Source organism: Anser anser (assembly GCF_964211835.1).
Source record: "Anser anser genome assembly, chromosome: 2".
Lineage (NCBI taxonomy): Eukaryota > Metazoa > Chordata > Aves > Anseriformes > Anatidae > Anser > Anser anser.
Genome location: NC_139721.1, coordinates 69937350 through 69954952, shown reverse-complemented (window position 1 = coordinate 69954952; position 17603 = coordinate 69937350). Strand labels below are relative to the sequence as shown.

The 17603-nt window shown below is 36.9% G+C and overlaps 1 protein-coding gene across 5 annotated transcripts in view; it reads right to left on the bottom strand.

Moving 5' to 3' along the window:
- GALNT1 (polypeptide N-acetylgalactosaminyltransferase 1) overlaps positions 1 to 17603 on the bottom strand; it is an 82360-nt gene that overhangs the window by 23023 nt on the left and 41734 nt on the right. For 4 of the 5 annotated variants that reach the window (XM_083823064.1, XM_083823061.1, XM_083823063.1 and 1 more), the window contains 2 exons: positions 15075 to 15249; positions 585 to 751 (listed from right to left, as the gene is read on the bottom strand). In XM_083823064.1, the coding sequence (XP_083679190.1) occupies positions 585 to 751; positions 15075 to 15249 (342 nt within the window). Of the gene's footprint in view, positions 1 to 584; positions 752 to 8363; positions 8382 to 15074; positions 15250 to 17603 lie in introns of those variants that run through there. The other variant, XM_083823065.1, reaches the window with a different exon arrangement.

Sequence of the window (17603 nt, the reverse complement as noted above, 5' to 3'; positions counted from 1 at the left end):
TTTTATTCTGTAGCATGCAGTTTTTCATAGTCAGTGCTCCAGATGAAAAGTGGAATCTCTTACAGCATAGAAACTGATTTGCAGTTTCTCAGGAACTGAAAAATCAAGACTGATCACTCTGAGCACCAAGTTTGATGGTGGTACTGATAGTAAATCAGGGTACGTAATAGTTTACTGATAGTAAATCAGGGTACTGATAGTAAATCAGGGTACGTGTGAAGAATACGATTGTCTTTGCTATTATTCATTGGGTGACTCAAGTTTTCAATGCCCTCCAGCCTTAGGAATGTGTTAAAAGTCCAAACGCAAAACATGAAAGCTGTAATGGGACAAACCCACTAGAAACCACAAACTCTACAATGTCAACAGAAAAGATAACAGATAGATGAATTTGTATTAGTTTTCAGAGCAGAAAGACTCACCTATAATTGAGAATGGGCATTGCTTACCATCCCTCCACCCCCTCCCACCTCACTACAGTGTTTTGCTGAGCAGAGGTAAGCTCGTAGAAAGTCAGCTTCAATTTTTGAAGTAAAAGGAACTGCAAGCTACAATATCTGTAAGGTATCAACATTTGTCCTTACCTCTTTCGCTGGCATCATCGACGAGTACAATTTCTTCCAGCATGTGCCGCGGTGACCGGTTTATCACACTATGAACAGTTCGTAGAAGTGTGCTCCAAGCCTCATTGTGAAAAACAATGACAACACTTGTTGTGGGAAGGTTGTCTGCATACACCTTTGTTTTACACCTGTAAGCCAAAAAAAACCCACCATGTATTTTGTAAAGGTCAAGCCTTCAGTTAGAACAGCAAGTTTGAAGTTAACTTCTAAGTAACAACAATAACATTATATCAATTGCATGCAAAGTGTGACAAACGAAGAAGTGGTACACAAATTTATATTTACACATTAAAAAACCCTTACATTTATGTATATACATTTATGTATTCCATCCTACCACTCAGAAAAGAGAACCTTCATACAATAACCAATACTGGAAATGAAAGGGATATCCATACTACTAACAGGCACAGATGACAGCAGAATATTTATTTCCACTACCTCTGTTTTGTGAAGAGTAGCATGTCCAAATGCTAATTCAGGCCATTAATTTAGGCCTGCATTCCCTCAGAGGTCAAGAGGGAAACTCTAGTACTATTACAGGGATAGAAGTGAAAAGGGAGAGAAATACATGAGATGAGAAATGGCAAACTTATGAAATAAAGAGTATATATTGAACAAAAACCAAGTGATTTGTAACTAAAAGAGGTAAAGAACTGTTGACACACTTGATATTTGGGAAAAGCCAAGAGTACACGCACGCTGCCTATAATACTGGTGACTGAAGTATATTACTTAATTTAATGGGTATATATATATTACACAAAGAGTGCTTTTTTCCCCTTCCCATCTTACGCGTTAAAAATGCTATAAAGGTTGATCAAATTAAAGAATTATATTCACGTTGTAAAGTTAGCATGGGAGACCACAAGTTTAACTCTCCTAAAAGCATACACAGGACGTGCAAAACATACATACCCAAAACCCCACATGCAGTCAGTATTTTACACACTGCAACACTATTGTAAGTGATATTTTCAGTATCTCATAGAAAAAAAAAAAAACAAACAATTTGAACATAAAGTGCTCTTAACAATTCTGCTCTACAAAATAACCACACCAATTTGTGTGTTCTTTGCACAGATCTCTTCTTCCTGCCTATTCAAAATCAGATGGACTCATAAGATACAATGTTACTGACTCCTTTAAGATCCAAAGTTAGAGATGCATACAGACCTTGAACTGAAGGAGCAGCCTGTCAATACAGGATCACAGTACCAGCATCTATTCCCACCCTTTGGAAAAACCAGTGACACCACGAATGTCAGCCAAAAGCAAGCTCCCAACATTAATATTTTATTTGCTGGATAACTTCCTTAGCCAGAGAGCTCTAAGCAAGAGCAGCTTTCGTAACACACAGGTATTTCAGCTCTGAGGTACTGACAAAAACCCAATGTGAGCCAAGATCCCAAAAAAGATTAATAAGTCCAGGTGTAATTTTGAAAGTATCTGGAAGATCTTCTGTGGAATTATGTTTCCCTTCTGAGAACTGAAACAGCAATATCTTTGAAACAGCGACTGTCTTCAATATTATACTTGTCTACAATCACAGCCGAATTTAATTATTCATCACACTGAAGTGAGTGTCAAAATCTTTAGAGAAAGTGCTCTCACATCCCTGTGATTCTCAATTTAATTCATGTATTAAGAAAATTTGTGAAGTACTCCGACAGATAAAAGTATTATTTCTTCAGTATCACTTGAGAAGTAAAATAGTTTTTGGCAAAGATGCTATGACTTTCAGATGAAAAATTCAATACATAGGACTATTTTATTTATTTTTTTGTCTTTTTCACTTGTTCAGCCAATTTTACTGCTCTAAAACCAAATCCTCAATATTTTATTCCTTCTGCAGCATTGTTCCCGAGACCAGAAAATTAAGTTTCCAAACGTAGACCTTCAGCCTCAGTAGAAATGCAATTCTGCCAGTTATTCCTGTAGTTTTTGACAAAATATTTGTAGCAAAGTTGAGAGAAATCTGTTGGCTGTTCTCTGTGAAAAAGCATAACAATGTCTCATTCAACAGGACTACCCTCCTGGGGTGGGCACAGGATCTACCATTGAAATACTAAATCTCAAATCTCCAGCCTTGCCTAATTTGGTTTTACAGAAGATTTTATTTTACTGAGCTCCAGACCAATGAATTCGTATAATAGAAGCTAGCCAAGTGATGAGGCATTACCATGCTAATAAGCCGTTCCATCATTTTCAGAATAAATATATTGAAACATTTACGACCCATCCTTGAAGGGAAACCTTTTAGCACTAACAGGCCTGAAAGGTGTAGAGGAGGTTTACAAGAACACCCTCTCAGGCGTCCCCACTGCCTGAGAAGTGCAGAAGGCGAACATCCTCGCTTCCACAACAAGACGTCCCTATCCTCTGCCACAGAGATCAGCCCTTTCTAGGGTAACACTTCCAGAGTGACCTAGACTACTTTGTCTACCAATAGTTAAAAAGACTAGCACAGGTGGCAACACAAGCATGTTTCATAAAAAGTGGTTTGGAAGTTTTCGTTTGCTGTTCTAATAAACCATGCTTGGTTTAAAGCTATTTTGAGATGATTTATTAATACAAGCAGGATAAAGGAAAGAACAAATAGCGTGGCATCTGATTTTTAATACTACTTTCTCCCGCCTTCCTATATATACACTTTTTCTATATATTTGTACATATTTGTATGTATTCACAACAATTAAAACATGCTTTTAATTTTGAAAATATTGTCATACACTCCTTCCCTCTGGGGACATATTGCTGCAGAACATAAAACAGAAATAGAACAGTTGACACCTGTGATTAGAGCATTAGCCTTCCATGCAAAACTCACATCTTCTCCTTACTAACATTTAAATTAAGATTCCCTTCTGTCTCTCATTTGAAAACAAATTACCCCAGAAAGGGATTACTACAGATTTTAAAGTACAGCGTTAGTTTCAACCAACTGTTAAGCAACGTTACTAACCATCAAGGGTGTGACACATAGGGAATGAAATAAGGGAAATCTGAATTTTAATTCACTACTGATACATTACGTTCCTTTTGTCAGACCATTCCTCAAATAATTTTAAAATTAAGTGCATAATGTTAGGAAGGCATGCCATCTCCAGTAATTTAATGAAGAATTCAAACAGCAGCTGAGAATGCCTACTTCACATAAAACACATCCTCCTTCCCTTAATCTATGGCATGCACCATGCAAGCTCCTGGCTAATGCAACTCCATACATTATTTAGGTTGTGGAAACTCCCTCAAAATACCAGATATTTTAAATGCTAGCAGTGACTTACTGCCCTATTACCCAAAACCACAAAAAGAGTAGGCCAGACTACTACAACATGATCAAGACAAAAATCCTGATTAATCTCATTTGTTGACATACACATTCCAATACTCAAAATAGTAGATGTTCTTTATTCTACATCTAGTCTCTTTCTTAGAGGTGGAATCTTCAATTTCAGCTGCACAAGGTCTCATATTCCTCCCCAATGTTTGGTTTGTTGCTCTCATGTAATTAGGAAAAAGGGGAAAATTAATTAGGAAATGAAATGAGAATTATCCAAGGTCTTTAGTGTCCCCATCAAAATCTGATCTGAAAAAAAAAAAGTTTACAAGCTACACTTTTGAAAGTTGTTTTTTTACAAAGAAGCCACAGGACAATAACAGACGTGACTCAGCTCTGACCTCTGTAAGATGCCAATACACAAGCATTGTTCATTGAATTTCACATTTTTGCAATTTTGTGCCATATATTAGAATTCTTTGGTCTGGTCCCTTTTTACTTAGTTGGTTACCCGTAGGTCTGTATCCCCTCAAGAGCACAAAGCAGAGCAACAGGTCCAAACCTTTTATTAACTTGAAGTTTAACAGACTAAAAGCAAAGGAAGGAGTACAGACCATAGTGTATGTGTATAACACTGCTAAAGAGCACCAATGACAGAGAAATAAAGGTTGTCCCTAACATCCTGTAGCATGATTTCAAAAATTTTAAACCCATTATGCAAGTTTTTATAGTGGAAGACCAAAAGCAACTATCAGTTGTGTTATTCTTCTCTATTGACACAACTTTTTGTGAAGGTGTTGAATCATACATAGAAGATTTATATTTTAGATAGGGAGAAGTATCTTAAAAAAAAATTTAGGAAATTTTTATTCAGTAGATTTGTGTAAAGCGACTTGATAACAACCTGATACTATTCCAAATGCATCTGAAGAGATGCTGAATACACCTCTTTTCTCTTTCAGTTCAAGCTACAAATAGTCTGCAGGAGATATTACAAAAATAGCCTCAAAGTGACATCAATTTTATTTGGACAGAATTGCTTTTCTTTAGTTGTTAAATCTCAGAACTTAAAGGCTGTTTTGGCATAATCTTCCAAGGAAAAAAAAAAAGACAACTCCTATTAATTGAAATAAATTTCCCATTCCACCTGCTAAAAGAACTTTGGTCAAGGAGTAAGTGTCCATCACAACACTTTGAGAAGCTGTATAAACCAGGACTACAACTGAAGCTTCTACTTGATGGTTAAAAATAACAGCCAACAGAAGGACGTTTCTGTTAAAAAGTATTAATTGTACAAAGCTTTGGAAGATTTTTGTTTGTGTGTTTCAACTTTTCGCTCTATACTAACAGATATTTGGTATACAAGATCTACTATTTGCTAACATCTAATCCATCCATTCAACAAAAACATCCTCTGAACTCTGAAAATTATTTGTGTGCTCCATGCCCACTTCTGTGGAATAAAAGATTAAGAAAAGAACAATGTAATTCTACCTTCAATTAAATGTAAAAAGGACTATTCAGAATAGTTGAAGACCTTATAATATGCAAGTTTTCCACAGTATCCAAGTAGCATTCATGATCCTGTCAAATTACAGACTGAAGCGTCTCATCATTACCAGCTCTGCTGGAGCTAGTACCACAGTACTTAGTGCCACCAGCAGCAGCACTGCAGCCATCTCAGTTTACAGAAGCTTGTTCTTTTATAGACCCTTTAAGTATTCATGGCTCAGGAAATTTGCTGAGCTGTTAAGTACTAAGGTGAACATCTTCATTTTGTGTTATCTACATCACCACAACCATTTACTCCCAACCCTAATTCACATCTAGCAGAACTGGAACTCTCTTCTCGGATGCCACTGAATAAATGAGGAAAACATACTTCACCACTGGCACAGAAGAAATCTACTAGAGGATCTTAAATTATCCTTCATTCACATTCCTCAGAAGACGAAATTCTTCTGATACCTAAATCCTGCTCTGCTCAGTGCCTGACTCCAAGATCGACAAGACCTACCCTTTGCTGTCCTAATGGCACCTCTTTCATGTTACTATTGGGACTTTCACTAATACTTCAAATATTATCTTAGCAATGCAACTCTGCAACCATCTCCTTATGTGATAATGCTTGGCATTTTATCAATACTATAGAATTGGACAATTTATCTAGAAATTATCCCTAAAACTCAAGATGGTGTTCTATATGTGCAATATTGTCATATCTCAAGAGACAAATATTTATGACATTAGCAATGATCTGCTTGCATACCCTTGAAAGTCATGCCAAATCTTTTCAGAAAGTAATACAATAAAAAGGAATTTAATATTCTAATTGAACTTATGTGTTTGTGTTTCATAGACTAAAGAATTGCAGCCAAAAAAAAGCTACAAACATGCTCTTTTAGGGAATCAGTTATGTACTACCATGATGTCTATGGATTAAGAGACAATGAGGAAAGCCTCCTTCAGAGACACAAAACATTACAGTTTTTGGTCATTTTCTAGACAGATGTCATACCTCTATTCTCATTAGAAATGCATGTTAAATACTATACATCAGATCTCTACCTCTTCTGACCTGCCAAGACATTATTCTCCACAGAAGAACAAAGAGAGGACAAATAGAATATTTTTTTAAAAAATTCGGAATTGTCAAAAATTACCTGAAAACCAAGGATGTCACAGACTCAGACGCTACCCAAGCCCCTATTTTCTATATCCAGTATCGATTTTACGCCCAGATTTCACCAGCTTTCCAACAGAAAAAGACATGACCAATAAAATAACTTTCAGTGGGTCAGAAACGTTAACAGCAGTTAAAACACTTGTGCAATCTTTGTTTTCCAAACCCAGCACACACAACCCAGAGCATGCTGACGAAGGACAGAGATGGAACACAAGCAAAAGTATCTGCTGCGCACTGAACAGACCCACTAGAGCTCAGAGCAGAGCTCTCGTGCACTATGCTAAGGCAATGCCAAAGCATTTCTGAAAGCTGCACTAGAAACAAAAGAGGGAATTAGGGGGAAATGTATTTAGTCATATTACAGACTGAGTCCAATCTTTTATCTTGCATGCTACAAGTAACAGTTATGAATAAAAACTGTTGTTTGAAATCAAGTGCATCTCTGAACTTAAATTTGACAAAGGAACAGAATCACACAATCATCTGAGTTGGAAAATACCTTCAAGATCACCAAGTCCAACCATCAACCTGGCCTACTAAGTCCTGTCACTAAACCATATCCCTTACTGACACATTCACGGATCCCTTAAATACCTCCAGGGATGGGGATTCCACCCTGTGCAGACCATTCCAAAGCCTGACCAAATGGTAAGCCTTACGGCAAAGGCCAAAATTTATATCCATCTTGTGCTGAAAATCACGTTAGAGCTAAGTTTTTGAGGAAATGCTACACAATACAGCCCCTAGAATAAATCTGTTTAATATTACTGGTGCAGTACGAAGAGCATAATCTTTAGTATTGAAATAAACTGGAATCTCTGGGAAGTAAACATCAGTATCCTTAGGCTTGAAAATACGCTTATTTTCTATTGAGGTTACCAAAGTTAATGACAGATCACTAGAGAAGAAAATATGAGTTCCTGTCATAAAACCCCAGGATTAAATTAATATCCAGCCCATCTTTGCTGCAGTGCTGTAAAAATATCAACGCTCAGTTGTTTATCTGTCCATTTGCCTTAAGTTATACTCTGCAACAAGTTAAGGTAACAAAGCTGAGGCACAGCTCTGCACAGTGCAAAGACTACCTGCTTAAATCACAGGTGAAAACAGGTTTGAAATAAGATTCAGCCTCACCCTGAGCTGCTGATACTGACCTACATTTCCAGCAGAGGATAACACCCCTGCAAGCAGAGGCAGCAGCAGGAGTGCCAAAACACTATGATCAAGAGTCATGTTTCTGGTAAACAATGACTTAGTCTTTCCTGAATATAAGTAGCAGCATCATGACATCACCAAAAACAAGGGCATTAATAAATCTGCTTCCAACAGAAATTTTACGAATACCCCAAGTCCCCAGACTGAAGACAACTCAGTTGGATAAAGGTCTAATCTTCACACAGAAGCAACACAGCCAGAAGGTTTAAAAGAAATACTTCTGAGAAGGAGGGAATCACTGCCTATCAGAATACACCACACCTCTTTTCAACACAGAGTTTGCATACAACCACAGTTTTAACTTGTGGCTGTACAAAGAGAAAGCACTGCAGACAGGTTTGCAACAAGTCTTCTCACTTCTGAAGAAAGCTGCTTCTTCCAATTAAATCAGAACAATTTGTTTTAAAATGAGATCTTAATTTCTATAATTCATATCACGACTCCAATTAGTCTTTCTTAATAGGTGCCTTGAATGCAGGCAAATCCCTTACTCTTATTTAAGCATTTCCATTCAGCCTGCTTAAGTGTCTGCCTTCAATAGTATTACATAATTTACCTGACATCAAGAGTATGAAATTTTCCTTTCTTCTGATTTCAAAGATTTGGATATAAGAAAGGTCGCATTATCTCATGATTCAAGTAGAAATCTTCTTTAGACCCTGGAAACAAAATCCAAAATGGTCCTTAAAACCATTGTGGTTACAGAATTCAAGCAGAAGTTCACAATAGAATTACCTGCAATTGACTATTTTTCTGATCTTGAAGTGACCACAGGAAAGTACTTTTTGAAATAAGAAAAAAAGAGTTCTGTCCTCAAAGACTGAAATTAAACCTTAAATTCTCTAGCCAAATTATTTTCTGTACTTAACCTATCCACTGGAATAAAGTTCAGAATTTTAATCCAAAAATGGAAGACACCTGTATCTATGAATGAGATTGCTAGGCTTGTGTAGATATGCATGCACCTGCGTAAATGTGTGTGCATATGTGTATGCCTATAGATAAAAACAACAGCTTACACAATGCAAGCACATTTTTAGTTTTTTTTTTTTTTTAAAAAACTTTCTCTAAGAAAAAGATTTATAGGTAATTTATCCAACTAACTCATTAAATCAATGTGAACATTTCCAAATGTTGATTCTGCACTAGGCCAGTAACAAACTAAAAGCAACACAAGAGCCAGATTAAAATTGTCCCTGCTTTGAAAGACAACTGTTATGTCTTTAATGCCTCACATGCTTTCAGAGTTTCAGCATCACTTTGCTGAAACTTACACAATTTTTCAACAGATCAGCAGACTGCCTTTGCAGATGCCAGGTAGATTAACAGTCCAAATTTCTAGCTTGTAACAAAACATAGGGCACGTTTCTAAAGTTTTCCACCACCTATCTTCACAACATTGCTCTTTTTGATTCCCTTTTATGTCACTATTACTGAGGTAAACAAATACCAGAAATTCACAAAGCGTATAATTTATGAGGCTATTTAAATCCCCATGACTTTATGGTGATTTTAATACACATTTTTAATTTTTTTCCCCTCCATGTTCCACCTAAAAAGGTGGAACTGTGGGCTGCAGCTAAAGCAGTAATCCCCCTTTTCACCATCACAGCTCTGTCCCATCCCCTTCTTTGCAAGGGGTCTGGCAACCGTACAGGGGCTGGGCATGTTGCTGCAGTTTGCTGACCAACAAACACACATACACACACCCCTCCGCTGGAGTGCAGGCCTCCATTCAGTCAGTGCATTGTTAGGCCACACAATTGTTGGATCAGTATCAAGAGAAGCAGTGAGAAGACTTCGTTTGGCCACAGTCCACGTTTACACCAGATTATATAGAATATAAAGCTCCTCCCTTAGCTCTCCTCCTCAATTAAAAAAATTAAAAGAGAGCACACCTTCACAAGCCTCACATAGTCAATACTCAAGTGCTACCATTAAAAAAAACACATAAAACTTACAATATTTGAGTTCCAAGAGCATACTATTGCATGTATGCCTTTACTAGTTTTACCAGAAATAGGTGTAATCAAATAAACTACTTTCCTCACGCAATGATTGTGTAAGTTTAAGAACTTGTGTCCTACTATGAGTCAACTATCGTAACTTAAAGTATACAGCAAAGCCCTGTAGTCAGACCAATTCATGTTTTGAGAAGTTAAAAAACTGAACACTGGTATATTCTCAAATGTCTGTATCAGACTTCAAATTGACAAATTTTTAAAGCATATGTATGAAAACCAGATTGTAATCTCATAACTAAAAACATTATATTGCATCATATAATTAACAGGATCTGATGCACCCGAAAGCCTAGATCTATACAGTTCTTTCCAAGCAGAGAGATGAAGGACGAGAATTAGTTGTAAGAGTGACTTGCTCACAAATGAGCCCAGCATAATTGCTATGAACTCCACAACATTCATGCAAGTTAGATTTAGAAGAGCAGTTTTTAACTACAGTGGAAAAAAAGAGTCAACTTCCTCCAGTTTGTAAAAGTAAAGCTTGAAAGTAGGAACTGAGCAGGGTAGTTTGAGCAAAAACAGCCTTCAATTGTAACTTAGTGTCCTAGTTAAACATTAAGGTCTTAAGAGATCTGCATCTTATTTTTTTTTAAATAAATTACTGAAGCCAAAGTTTGTATGAATTGAAACTTGTTCACTCTTACCTTGAATTGAAACCTGTTCACACCTACAATCCACATAGGTCCATCTCACTAAAAGCTGATCATACACTAACACCATCTGTACCACTCAAAAACGAACACAACTATTTCCTGAGTACAGACAGTTTGAGAAAAGGACAGGTGAAAAATGAAACACAGGACTTGACTGAGGTGTAGTAAGATGCCTTAAACCTTAATTCCGGGAAAAAAAGCATACCAACTCCGGAGTAAAAGGACAAGTAAGATATTTTATCCCAAGTTTTACAGAACCTGCAGCCTTGGAAAAAGGGCACTAAGGTGCCCAAAGCCATCCACTCTTCCCTCCTTGCTGCTGGTCTGCCTGAGGAAGCCCATCATCTTTCCAAGAAATCTCATGCTACACAGTATGACACCCTCCTAGCACCACAATGTCATCTCCAGGGGGGACGAGAACTTAATGACACTACACGACATCGTTATGTCCTGCTCTGCCTCCATTGCTGCCAGCCTGGGCCACCTGCACCTGGAGAAGAAGGGAGTTTTATGGATGCTCATTTCTAGAGCAAAGAGGTCAGAATTGGGATAAAACTCTCAAGCCAGGGGACCCAAATGTCTCCATAAAAGCTTTATACAGTCCACAAACCTTCAAATAAACGACTACAGGCCTGAAAACCTCAACCTTAGAACACAGTACTCATTTTTCAGTTTACAAAGCAGCTTCAAAACCACCTCAAACAGAACTGAGACCAAAACCAAGTCACAGGACACACACTGCATGCATTTAACCACACCACTTTCCAGCCAGAACACCAAGCTAAAACACGCAGGCACAGCTGAACGCCTGCTTTAGTCATTGACACCTATTTTAGCTGTTGCCTCCCTAATCTTCAGCGAAACCAAGGCAAGGCTCCGGTGTTCCTCATCACCCATCATCTCACTCTTTGCTGTCATGTCAAGCCCACAGCTGCATAGTTTCCTGGCAAGTGTGAACCAACTCCCACTTTGATGACTGATTCACAGACCAGAATAAGACATGCTTACAAGAAATATTCTATTAGCAACTTAAAACCAATCTGCCCACCCCAGCTGCTTGTTCCCCCACAACACCCCTCCAGAGGCTGTGGCCCTGCCAGTTATATCAGTTCGTTAAACTAACATGCGCCAGTGCAGAGTCATGGAAATATCCAGGTTAATAAAAAATGACTTTTCATTTACCTCCTGCCCCCTTAACCAAATCATTTAGTTGGGTCAATGAGAAGAATAAGTAGAATAATGTTTCCTCTCGCAGACATAAGACGACTACTGATTCAGGCATATCTCAATTATTTTATAATTTAATGATTTTATCTATGTGCCTCAGTAATTTGGGGCCAAATAGTAAAAGCAAATATCAACCTATTAACATGAGTGGGGCACAGCTCAGCAGAACACAGATTTTAATTTCTGTAGGCATCTGATACCGAAGAGTTCCCTTGAGCTGGCTAAGCGCCCAGAAGTTATTAAGACAGCCCACATTTTCTCTCTTCAAAATGTCTTTGCCAAAACACAAACCAGTTGCCCCCAGTGGGTCCTGCACAGAGATGAAACGATCAACACCCAGACGCAGAAGCGCAAGACAGAACATGGAGCCCATTTGGGTACGAGCTGCCTCAAGGCACCAGGGGACCAGACAGATATAGGTATATAGATACAAAAAACATGCTTGCCTTTGCACACAGTACAGAGGGGTTTGGCAGAACTAGAAATTAACGTAAATGCTAATGTAGATTTCTGCAGAAGGTGCTCTCTGGCTGATAGGTTAAGCTGCGCTCTGGCTGATAGGTTATGCCACTAAATACATGCAGTAAATTGGTCGTGGCACACCTAATTTCCCTAGCTTTTCATTGATTAACTGTTAGGCAATCCTTTACAGACTTCTGTATTTCAGAAGAACTGACATGGCCAGAGAATTATAGGACTTGAAATGGTTGCATCTCCCCCCCCCCCATTAAAGGAAGCAAGCCACAAAACCTGTGAAGAAAATTACATGAACAGCTCAATTTGAACATATCCCACCACTTTTTCAAAGCCTTGATTAAAAGTATTAATAACAGCTGTCCTGTAAGCACACAATGTGGCAAGGCATGGTTAGAAATTACACTCTTTCCTTCTCCCAAAACTCTCTCTCTATTAGTGGGGATAGAGACAGAACAAGTTACAGCAGAAGCAACTCCACCAACACAGCAGAAAGTATTTCTGACCATGTGAATATTTTGATTGAACAGATAAATACTTTCATAAGACAAATACTTTTACAAGACATACATACAACATTTGTGCATATTTATAGTTTTCTCAATTCTGAAAGTGGCTAGTGTTCTTGAAAAATAATATTACACACACACATGGATTAAGATGCCCTTGCATTGCAAACACAACGTTCTAAAATTTGCTCAAAAATTTTGCACACTCCCCAACTTCTTATCTAGCATGACCTTATAGAGTACGTGCTGAAAAGATTGCAAAAGGAAGAGTTTTGAGGGACCGTTTTTCTGTCAAAAGCTACTAAAAATGCACATATCAAGTGAATATTAGCAATTTATGTAAACAGAAAAATACAGCTCTGTTCTGCGACCTTGCCTACTAAGATTCCACTCTGACACCCAAAGTACTGTAAAAGGGTAGGGTTTTTTTTGACCATCCAAATGTAAAAGGTGAACAAATGACCAGGCAACATGACTAAGTTTATAATGCATATCTTACTGCAAAATACTGTAACTACAGAGATACAAACATAACAAAAAAAACACTTTTATAACTGAACTTTATTTTAAAACTGTAATTTGACTTCTCTGCAAAAGATTGAATGATGCTTATGTAATAAAATCATAATAGTTTATTAACAATTTCTCTTTCCATTTTTTGTTAATTCAAAGTCTAGACTTCAAAACTTACAATCAAGTCAATTTTTTTTAGATCCACGTGGAAGGAATTTGTTTTCTTAACTTTGTACTTACACTATAAAAATGGCAGAATATATATAAGCAAGTTTTCGGATTGAATTGTGATAACAGAAGATGTTACTGAATTTTCTCCTTAATTCCACAGTAGTAATGAAAAAATTACCAATGTTTAACTTCTAAATTAACCAACTGTTTTAACTTTTATTTCCCCAAAGTTCTGTTAATTCCTTCTATTCTGTTCTTCCAGAAAAAAAAAAACACACCACACTGAAGTCGCACCAAATTAGCATTCCAGCTGTGACAAAAATCTCCAAAGAAACTTATGATTTTCCTTGCAGCCAAAATCAGTTTAGAACGTTAACCAGAAGTTCTTAATCAGTACTAGTTACTGCTTCACAAAGAGACCATTTCTTTTCTGATAGTAGGTGTGATATCAGGCTCATACACCACATATGAAACTGCATGAACATCAAGAGAGATCCACTGGCAAGTTCCAACCAAGATTAGAGCAATAAAGTGACAAAAGAAATGGATATCACCCCCATAAATAAATAAATAAAATGTCAGTTTCAAAAGGAGAACCTGCAAGTTCATGCTTTGCATTCTTCCACTATACTGAGAAACAGACAATTGATGACCATAAAACCTGACCAATAATATAATTGAAAATCAATTGAAAAGTTAGATAAGTTCAAACTTAGGAAATCTTATTTAAAAATAGCTTAATTATTAAAATCATCAGTATTACCAGTAACTTGTATGCTACACAGAACCACGTTCATTACTATAGGTGAAGGTACATACAACACAGTTATTTATCACCCATTAAAAATGAAGATCAGTTACAGCTTCAAGTCACTCCCAATATCACCTTGCAAGGTAGGAAATGAAAAACAAATTAATCCAGCAGCTAGTTCTTGTGCATACAGAAGCAAGAGCTGAGCTTCTAAAGAAATGGGAGTTTCTCTAGCATCTGATTTTTGCAGAAGACTACAGATGATTGATTGGGAAAATTTTATTTATGAGCTCTATTTATGTTGAGAGTTCCTTTCCTAACTAAGGCAGGTTGGAGGTGAGGGGAAGTCATCAGCTACACTGAGAGAGTATCCCCAGGAGAGTAAAAAAGTATTATTTTTATTTAAAACAAGGCTACAATTTTCTTTTTAATTACGCAAATATCTTTGAAAGAATCACTATTTCAGATGCAAGATCAAAAATAAACCAGATGGATATGAGAAAACATTATAATGCAATCTAAATGAGACTTGCACATTTCATTAGGTAAGAAATGTTTAAAGTCTTTATTTCTCATCATCAGATCTTTTCAATTTCATATAATGCAGAATTTTAGTCTGCCTCATTAAAAGCAAAGCATGAATTTTTCAAATAAGTCATTTTTTTCCTTGAAACACCAAGTCTTAAATTAATCTGGTTGAAACGAAGTTAGTTTCTATTCCCTGAATGGGGTTCATACTTGTAATCAGATTCATACCTAAATAACACTGAAAAAACCTGGTCTCGGCTGTTCAAACTTATTTTGCAACTAAGTACCATACATACAGGAAATCCTCCTACTTTTCAATGTTAATATCTTACAGAACTGAAATCTTGGTTTGGATCACTTGTTTGCACCTTCTCCATTTAAGCAGAGTATATTTTTAACATAACATAAAGCACTTACCCTTCTAACCGGACATCAGGTAAAGATCTGTTGAGTGCAATCATTTCACTTGCCATTAAGTTAAATTGATTTATTTTAAACATTTCTTTCATTTTTTCTTGCTCCTCTTTTGGAATGACCACAGGCTTCCCCATCTCTCCAGGTCCTTCATGTGGTTTTTGTATGGGTTCTGGAACTAAAAACAAATAGAACACTGGTAGCTACTTTTACATTTCTTTACATTTTTTTCCACACCGTAGACTGTTCCTGTTTTGAAATGGAGTTCTAAAAACACGAGGTTTTGGAAGTGAAAACAAATCTTTGTACTTGGGAGTTTAACAGATGTAGTTAGATGCTACTCAGAAGCCATAATTAATCTGAAAAAAAAAAAAGTAAGGGTTTATGTCAATCTATCAACATATTCTGGAACAACAGACATTTATGTAAGTAAATGTTCAATCTTCAGAGTCTATAACACTTGACATGTTTAAAACATAGAAAATTTAATATCAAACATCTGACCAAGCTGGGAGAAAGGGAGGAGGAAAGGAAACCAAACTTTTGAAATAAGTTGTTTTATTGTTTTTGTTTGGTTTGTCTTTTTTTTTTTTCCAATTAAAAACAATCATCACAACCATTTAGAACAACTATTTGTTAATTTTTCTTTATAAGTATTCATTCACTTTTCTCCTGAACTAAAATACTTTTAATGTTCAAATACTGGATTTGAGAGGTATTACTACCTTACAAGTTAAGCACAAGCTTTAATTTAAAAAATAGTAAGTTAAAACCTAAACAGAAGAGCAGGAAATATTTTAAAAATTAAGTCACCTAAGCCATCAGTAATAGGCCTAGCTTGAAATTATCTTCAATTAGTTGCGAGGACAGCACACTAAAATTATACCTTATGCCAAGAGCAAACAAGCATGTAAAGGAGAAAAATAAAGAAAATAAAGTAAGAGCCCAAGGCTTCCATCCTTGCTGAAACACTGAAGAACTGAAATATAAACATACTAATACTTAGAACATCTACATACACTAGTGAAACACGTTGCTGGTTTGCATTTAGCATTAATCAGTTACAGCCATAATGTGTTCCATATGAGAAATTTTCAAGTATCTTACGCAACTCCACTAAAGCAGTAGCATTTAGCAGAGAAAATCCTCTGACCACAATGGTGCTTTCTTTCTACCACGCTCCCTTTGACTGCGAGCTGAGCTATACAACACTGGAAGTTGCCAGACATCCAGTTGGACACTGAAAATTGATGGAATCATTATGTCCAAGTAGATCCTGAGCAGTCTGGATTTAGGCATGTGCTTTAACCATGGTCTGACCTGAACAAGCAGTTTGTTTTGCCTTGTTATTTCTTAAGAAAGTACAGGTTTAACTTCATTGCTTCAAAAACATCTAAACTTGCTAATTTGCAATTGTATAAACTTCTAAACTAGAATTTATGCTTTCTTAGGTGGCAATTAAGATAAAATAATATACAATTAGGCAATTAGTTAGGCTTAAGTTTATGTACTCAGCTTTTTATTATGTAAATATTAGGCAATTATGTTGTCATAACTGTATTTTTATTAACTCTACAGAACTTTATTTCCTGTTCAGATGAACCTATATACTGAGTGCTTACCATACCCTATTACCTTTTGTTTAATAATTTTAAGTATTGTTACATAAAAATATGTTTTAAAGTACCAACAGTATCTTTCAGCATTCTCAAGAGTGAATGTCTTATCATATTTGTGATTTAGAATAAAAAAAAAAATCTTGTTTCATTTACACTTCCACTTGTTTCTTAACTTTGACTAAACCAGCCCAACTGAACAGCTAGCTTAACTGAAGACTCTGATCTTTCACATCTGTAGATCTTGCTGTCAGATGCTAATTTAACACTTCAGTGACCTGGATCCAGGTGTACAAATCTCTCAAATTCTTCAGTTCGATTCTTAAGTTTCATTAGCAAATACATACAACTGGCTGACACATTTTACCTAAATTTTTTTCCCTTTTCTTTCCCTGGAGAAAAAGCCAGCAGCTTGCTGTGCAAGCATGGAGATGACTTTCCACGGAGAGCTAGCCATCGGCTCTCTCAGGTTTCTGCATTTACAGTCACCTGTTTTCTCACAAAAGCATGTAGTACGTATAAATACAAGCCAGCAACATTCTCCCACAGTGACTAACACAGGTATTGTTAAAAAAATATATCCAAACTGCAGGGCTCTTTTTTCAGTTAACTATGAAAAAAGCCTTTCATTCGAAGGAATACAGGCACATACCAATGGCATACTCCTAACAGACCATTAAGCTACAGTTACAAGTTTCAGCCATGATGGAGGGGATGAGCAAAGGCTTAAACCTACAACTAAGTCATCCCATCCTATTCCAGTCACAGATGCCCTCCTGGAGGAGCGAAGAAACTCCCAGTACACCCCAGACCCACCCCAGCTCCCCTTCCCCTCAGCATCTCCACGCGCCCCTCTTACAGCCTGCAAGGGCCCGTCCCCTTCGGGCTTCGCCCTCGTCTGGGGCCCTCGTCTCCA